The 8,416-nt window shown below is 35.6% G+C and overlaps 1 protein-coding gene across 1 annotated transcript; it reads right to left on the bottom strand.

Moving 5' to 3' along the window:
- Positions 1-1,553: 1,553 nt before the first annotated feature.
- Positions 1,554-7,650, bottom strand: LOC149089309 (uncharacterized). The gene is made up of 3 exons (XM_089239717.1): positions 7,569-7,650; positions 4,144-4,753; positions 1,554-1,741 (listed from the first exon to the last, which is right to left on the bottom strand). Exons 1-2 carry the CDS (start codon positions 7,575-7,577, stop codon positions 4,151-4,153), a joined length of 612 nt encoding a protein of 203 aa, XP_089095843.1. The 5' UTR covers positions 7,578-7,650; the 3' UTR covers positions 1,554-1,741; positions 4,144-4,150.
- Positions 7,651-8,416: the final 766 nt, after the last annotated feature.

Raw genomic sequence — 8,416 nt, 5'->3', positions numbered from 1 at the left:
GTCCTTTAGGCCCCACAAAATAGGAACCCAATTTCATTTTATTTATTTTTAGTTTCCCCCTTGTAACTCAGAATTTTCTCCGGCACGACCACGCACTCCAGGGCAATGAGCTTATATCGCGTAAGCGACATTGCCAAGTTATGCTCGGTCCGTTCTGTCTGTGTATATGTTCGTTCTCTATACAAAACTACAATTTTAGACAGATCTTCGCCAAATTTTGCATATCTACCAAACAAGACCCAACTCGAACGATTCAAAAGTTCGTCAAATGCCAAAAATGGGCAAAAAACTGTCGGGAACAATGGTTTAGGACAATGACTTCCGGAATGTTTTCACATTGGGTACCGTGATTCACAAACAATGCATTTCAGACATGTTTACCCTTTTAAAATAGGTTGTAACTTCTCTTATGCTTCCTGGAAAATACTCGTGCAGCGCCAGGTTTTGTTTTTGCTAGTGTATAAATAATCTCAGAAAATAGAAACTTGACTTGATGCATAGATACTTGCCTTTCTCACAATCAGCCGCAGTGTTGAATTTATTAAAACTATCATTGAAGAATTCAATAAATATGTAAAATATTGCAATAATTTTCGGGGAACCTGGACATTTGCAGATGCGAGAGAAGTGTTCTGTGGTCCAAATTTTGATATCGATTGACTGAAGCTGCAGCAGAATGTTCTGGATAGACCAACTTATTTTATAATCGAATCACCACATATATATATAGGGTGGGCAAAAAGTCCGTAGAAACTTTAAAAATCCATAAAAACCGGAAAAATAACCGAAATAAAGAACGGTTTGCAGGGTTGGCATGGCTAAGGTCACGGGAATTTTTTTGACAGGAAAAAAACCATCCGATAGGTAGCGCTGACGTACACAAGTCAAAGGAAAGTGTATCGATCCGGTCCGACCAATCTGTCGAAACTGCAAGATGCGATCCGCCGAGAGGTGTCATGTATACATCCGGACGTGCTGTACTCTGCCGTTGCTGGATTTGTGACTCGCTTGCAATGTGTTAATCCCTGTGGTGGTGGTGGTCATGTTGAACACATACTGCTGTAATAAACGATCTGGAGGAATTTTGTTCGTTATTTGCGATCTTTTCTTTGATTTGTGTACGTCAGCGCCAACTATCTTTTTGTAATTTTTTTTCCTGTCTTAAAAAAATTCCCGTGATTTAGCAATGCTAACCCTGCAAACCGTTTTTTGTTTCGGTTATTTTTCCGGTTTTTATGCATTTTGAAAGTTTCTACGGACTTTTTGCGCTCCCTGTATATTAAAAAAAAGAAGAAATAGTAGAGAAATTTTCGTTTTGATTATTACGTGCTACACACTGTTTTACAGGCCAAACAATAATTTTTATTTCAAAAGCTTCAATAGAAACCCCCATTTTACGGTCAGTTCTCTTTTACGGACGCCGGTGTGTGTGGAAAAGAAGGTTTTTTTGCTGTATAAAATCAAATGCGTACCGAAGGAATAACAATCACTATAAAACAATAACTAAGTGAAAGAAAAAACAAGAAAACGGGACACTTTTTTGGCAGTTTTTCATGGATTTTTATTTCACAAAGAATAAGAGAGAGATATTGCAGAGTGGAAAATAATAAATTATTGAGAGAAGAGACAAACACAATCAATATTCAATTTTTTTTACAAACGCTAAGATGTTCTTTTTTTTCTTCTTCTAATTTCAGTCCTTGAGTCGGATCATATCTTTCAGTTGTTTCTGGATTTTAATCTGGAAACAAATTGAAATGAAATTAATGAAAAAATAATTTCTTATGTCACACAAAAGTTAATTTTCTATTCCCTCACTAATATATATTTAAAACAAGGAATTCATCTGTTTTAAAGTTGCACCGGAATGTGTGTCACGTTCAGGAAGTAGGTGAGTTTAGAGAGAGATGTGCAATGCGTGTAATACGCAAATTGGTCTCGCCATCTGTCTTTCAAATTAGAGGCAGGGCCGTCTTAAGAGTATCATGGACCCCCGAGCCAATTGATTTTTCTGAGGCCCTACCAAACAACTTCTCGAAAATTTCAATCAGATCTCATTTTTGTGAGGCCCCCGGGCCGTGCCTTAAGACGGCACTGATTAGAGGGGAACAAATGCAATCCAGTTTCGAGGATCAAGAACTTAGATCATATTTTCCCGAAGGAAATATGGATTCTAGATATGAAAATATACGGGACATAATTAGTTATCGCCAAAAAATGGTTCCTAACCGGTGATTCTCAACGTGGGACTCGCGCCCTTCAAGGGTGCAATTTGAGAATGAATTTTTTTTTTGTTATGGCTTGGAACCTTTCAGAATTTCTACCATTTTCTATATCAGTTCGAATTTATACTTTTTTAACAATTTCTTTTGTGATGACTTCTTTTATTTTTCTTTCAGTGTTTTCTTCAGGAGGAGGTATAGCCAGGGGGTTTTGATGTATTGTGTCCAATGGACAATTTGTGTCAGTAAGATGAAGTCCACGTACCCCACGGTAGGAGGGGAGGGGGCAAAGCTTCCTGGGTTGCAAAATTTAAGGATGCAAAACAAGAAAGTTTTAACAAAACCAAAAAAGAATTGTCATGGAACTATGAATTTTCAATGGGGGAGGGGAGGGCAGTACCACTCCCCCTGAGAAAAGTTATAGTAATGACGTTGATGGGGGGGGGGGAATCAGGATTTCAGTGGGGCTTTGGTGGAGCATGGACTATAAACGGTTGGGAACCACTGTGCTAAAGGTAAGCTAAGTTTGCCAAATTTGTCCTAAATCACTGGAAAATTGTCAGTGGAGTGAAATGAAGCATTGCTGCAAATTGCTGGGAAAAATTAAAATGAATTTCACGAAATAAAACTTTTAAACATGACGAACATGTGAATTTAATATTCTTATTCATAGTTGTAATTATGGTATATAATTTATGGGTTGAAAAATAATTTTGATTTTGATTGATTTGAATAGAAACTTTAACTGGGACTTTAAGTGGGAAATACGTGGGAAAAACGGGACGTTTTTGTAAAAAAGTTGGGATGGACAAATTACTTGAGAACATACGGTAATGTTTCGAGAAACACGCCACTTAGCACCCGAAACTTAGCAATTATGTATAACAAGTTATACTTCTTCTTATACTGCTGTAATTCCTTTAATTTTGGGTTACCATATTTCATTAAGACATTGCCAATAAACGTCGCTAAATGGTAACGAAAACTGCTAAGTACGGCGAAATTGCTTATTTTATGGTTGGCTAGCCAATCAGCGATAAATATAGGGATTGTACAGCAAATAATATTTGCAAATAACATATGATCTTATATTATAAGGTCATAATTAAAATGTATTGTACAAAAACAAAGGTTTGCAGATGACAAATACATTGGTTAATTCAATTTTATTTTTATTTCTTTTGTTGTGTTCATTTTAATTTGGGATTAAAATATACAGAAAATCACCAATTATCGCCAAGAACAGTGCCAAACGTAAGAAAATAACTGCAAATTTTGATTGAAATCGGTGAAAAATTGTGAGCTGGCGGGAAATGAAGCACTACTGCTAATCCCAGTGTACTGAAATTTAATTAACGAAAAAAAAAAATGCTACATGGCGAATATGTGAGATGATCATTTGTATTTTCGGCATAATTATCATAATTAATTTCGTGGTAGGCTGACCATATTTCTTAAATACGAGAAAATACGAGAAATCGGCAAAAAAAAAACGCCAAACGTAAGAAAAGTTGCCAATTATGACTGAAATCAGTAAAAAATTGCGAATTGGCGGGAGATGTGAAGCACTACTGCTAACTCTGCAGTGAATCAAAATTTAAACTCATTATGGTGATGATGATAATAATAATAGCATTAAACGATTAATATGTGAGATGACGTTCACATTTGCATTTTAGTTATAACTACCACAACATAATTGATAATTTAGGAAAATAATTTTCATCTGATTTTTTAGTAAAGAATTAAAATTCACGTAGGCTTCGTTGAAAGTGCGGGGAAAAATAGGACATTTTTACAAAAAGTCCCAGAAAAGTCCTGGGATGTCCCGGAAAATACGGGTCGTAAATTGGAAACAGTGAATTGAAATTACTTTTTACAATTAGATTCCTTAAGAAAGTAATCAAAATTCGGTACTCACCAATAAATTAATAATGTCTGTATGCGGGTGCTGCGGCAGCTGCGTGGTACATCTGTCCGTGGGATGCGCCATGTCGGCCGTATGCGCTGTTTTGGTGGGCCTGGACACCGTATCCGTGACCTCCATACCTGTCGTGAGCTCCATAGCGGTCGTGTCCGGCACGAGCGTAGGCTCCAACATTGTGGTGTGCGTTCCTGTCGTGGACTCCGTAGTGTCCGCTGCGTGCACCGTGGTCGGCGGTGATGGCGTGGTGTCCGGCCTTCTTGTCGTAAGCGTAAGCCTTCTCGTAACCTGCTCCCTTATCTTGGGCGTAAGCTCCAACGTTCCTGTACTTGTCTTGACGGGCGGCGTGGGCACCGTAGGCGTCGTGGGACCTGGAAGCTCCAACGTTGTGGTGTCCGTGAGCGGCGTGGGCCCTGTCGGCGTAACGTCCGTGGTCACCGTGGTATCCGTGTCCGTGGGCACCGTATCCGGAAGCCTGACGTCCGTAGGCACCGTGGGCTTGTCCGTGGCTACCGTGGCTGACGACAGCTGCGGCAGGGTAGGACTCTGCTACCTCCATCATTTCCTCTGCGAAGGCAACAGCCAACAACAGGGCGACGATTGCGAGCTGCGAGAAAAGTAAAAAAAAACAATTCTTTCATAAAATTTTCACTCATGAACCACAATATTTAGCATTCGGATTACAGTATATACAGTATTTGCCACTAAGTGCTGATCATTTAGGGCTATCAATATTGATGAAATTAGTTCTAGAGAGACTAATGCATTCAATATGCGGATGTCTTGAAAAATCCTCATTCGCACTACGATAGACACATACCCAGTATCAAGAATAGTTCCGCCGGCTTTCTGCTCAGGAAAACTAGGCAGATGCCTAAGGACATGTTCTCCACAAGGGTGGGGCTGACAGGGCTCCAGCCCTGAGACCCGGGACGATTCTAATAATTTTTTGTTTTTTTCACGCTATAAATTCATCATAAAGGGGCCCATGAATGTCTGGTCTGAGGGCCCAGAAAAAATCCAAGCCTAGGGGACTTGCTCCAGGATGTGGGGGGGGGGGCATGCCTAAGGACCCCTTTTAGGACGAATTGTACTCTCTGAAAATATGGAAGGTTGTGAAATTTCTCTCTGGACTGAAATTATATACTCCTATGAGGGAAGAAAGTTTATTACGTGGAAATGTAATCTTGTGTAGTCAAACCTCCGTTTAAAGACCACACATCTCGATTCACTAGGGCACCCAGGGCTCCGAATCAAACCGGGGGGGGGGCTATATTATTATAGAATTTATTCTGAGATAATTCATCTCTTTTTTTAATTTTCATAATCCTCGAATACATTTTTTTACATTAAATATGAATTTCTATTTCGTCTGAAATTATTTTACCGTTAAATTTGAATTCCATTAATTCTGAAATTGTCAATAATTCTGAAAATATTTCTTAAAATAATTCTGAATAGATTTATTTCGGTAATTGTTGAAATATTTTATCATTCGTTGTGATTTTTCATGAATTACAATATAGATTTTTCCGATAGTTCTGACGTTATTTCTTTCAATAACAACCATTTCTATTAATAAATTTTGAAATTATTTCGCATTAATTCTGAAATTATATCTCACTAGCTTTGAAATGATCACTTATTAATTCTGAAATCACTTTTTCATTAAATGTGAACCCTCATTAATTCTGAAACCGTTTCTCTCAATCATTCTGGAAATATTTCTTATTAATTCTGAAATATCTTTTTGAAAATATTTCTTTTAATATAGTTCTGGAAATATTTTTCATTAATTATAAATTTTCATTAATTATAAATTTTCATAAATTACGAAATAATTTTTTCCACCGATTGCGAAATTATTATTTTTTCGATAATTATGAAATTTCTGAAATCATGTGAATTCAGAATTAAATTATTAACTCTGATCGGAATTAAGATTAAATTAAATATCATTGATTCTGAAATTATTTCTCATTAATTCTGAAATTATTTCTCATTAATTCTGAAATTATTTCTCATTAATTCTGAAATTATTTCTCATTAATTCTGAAATTATTTCTCATTGACTCTGAAATTATTTCTCATTATTTCTGAAATTATTTCTCATTCATTCGGAAACTATTTTCCATTGATTCCACAATTATTTCTCATTAATTCTGAAATTATTTCTCATTAATTCTGAAATTATTTCTCATTATTTCTGAAATTATTTCTCATTGATTCTGAAATTATTTCTCATTATTTCTGAAATTATTTCTCATTGATTCTGAAACTATTTTTCATTATTTCTGAAATTATTTCTCATTGATTCTGAAACTATTTTTCATTGATTCTGAAATTATTTCTCATTATTTCTGAAATTATTTCTCATTGATTCTGAAACTATTTTTCATTGATTCTGCAATTATTTCTCATTAATTCTGAAATTATTTTTCATTATTTCTGAAATTATTTTTCATTGATTCTGCAATTATTTCTCATTATTTCTGAAATTATTTCTCATTAATTCTGAAATTATTTCTCAATATTTCTGAAATTATTTCTCAATATTTCTGAAATTATTTCTCATTGATTCTGAAATTATTTCTCATTAATTCTGAAATTATTTCTCATTGATTCTGAAATTATTTCTCATTAATTCTGAAATTATTTCTCATTGATTCTGAAACTATTTTTCATTGATTCTGAAATTATTTCTCATTATTTCTGCAATTATTTCTCATTAATTCTGAAATTATTTCTCATTAATTCTGAAATTATTTCTCATTATTTCTGAAATTATTTCTCATTGATTCTGAAACTATTTTTCATTGATTCTGAAATTATTTCTCATTAATTCTGAAATATTTTTCAAAAGTAATCTCAGTCAAGAAGTTCACCTGGTTCTTTGAAATTACATCTTTCATTTTAGCATTTTTTTTTCCATCGAGTTCTTTCTCTATCATTTCAATAAATTCTGCAATTACGCAAGCTCTTTTCGTCACTGCAAAAAAGCTTCGAGAGCCACATCCGGCCCGCGGGCAAACACGTTCAGGTCCCTCGGCGTACATCATCGTCGAGTATAAATCGGGAATTCTACTCAATCGGGAAAAAACCAGCAAATGACAAACTAATAAATTCAATTTATCAGAGCTGCAAAAAAATTTTCCAAGTGAAAAAAATTAAATTTTTAAATGAATTCTTAATAACTTCAATGAACTTTCAGAATGACTAGAAACATCTAAACCAATTGGAATGAGTAATTTTAAAATTTACTATTGATTTGATTAATCTCCAAATATTTCAATGATTAATTCAGAAATTTTTAGACCAATAAAGTGAATATTCGAATGAACTTCAAAGTCAAATTTGAATCGAATTTTCAATTTTACGTCGATGAAATTAAATGTAATGATTACGAGGTTTTCGTTACTCACCACTTTCATGTTTGCTGATGTGTATTTGAGAACGTATCAACGAACGAATACGACTTATCGGTGGCGGGCGATTGGCTTTTATACCCGATCATCAATTATTCAATTTTACTCTATTTATTTATTTATTTTCCTTCCCCTTGTGGCCAGTTTTTCACTCACTTTTCTTTTCATTTTTTTTTTCTTTTTTGCGCTCCACCTGTAGTTGTTATGAGCGTATAATTTTTCAGCGATGTCTTTAAAAGGGTGGTGCCCGAGGTGGAGCCGAGCCACGCTATTCGGATCGGAAAGGATCTCGCTCCCGATCGAGGTCAAGACCTGGCCCTGGTTCTTTTCTAACATTGGCGTGACCCGTGTCCAGCCCGTTACAAACTTTGCCTATGCATTACCTTGATTTAAGGGTCAATATATTGCTCAAGGGGGGCTTTTTTTTCTTCTTCACCCTCCCTTCTCTGCGCGTGATTTTAACGTTGTCCCGTGTTTTTTTTTTTGATTTGGCGGTAAATTATTGCCAAAGATAATATTTTCTCGCCGAGACAGATTCATATCTCTATTTCTAAAAGACATTCGCCCATGGCCTTTGGTCAAATTTTGGTCACTCCCCTCCCCCCCCCCCCCACTCGAAAAATGTAGCGTTGTATACCGTCGAGGACCTTGAACGTTTTCGTTTATTATTAATTACATCGGTGAGTTTACACTTATTACCAAATGTAGCTAGCTGATGTATTGAGAAATAATGTAATGATCTGTGAGCGGGTATAATTACATCGTGCCATGAGAAAAATGGATTGACCGCAATATATTAGTGGCTTTCTATTTTGTGTTCTTAACAACTTAATCCGAGGTTATCA

Source organism: Pholcus phalangioides, unplaced genomic scaffold, assembly GCF_987345545.1.
Source record: "Pholcus phalangioides strain wild (caught in Gottingen) unplaced genomic scaffold, Ppha-v1.0 ptg000002l_1, whole genome shotgun sequence".
Classification (NCBI taxonomy): Eukaryota; Metazoa; Arthropoda; class Arachnida; order Araneae; family Pholcidae; genus Pholcus; species Pholcus phalangioides.
This window is presented reverse-complemented; position numbering and strand designations above follow the sequence as displayed.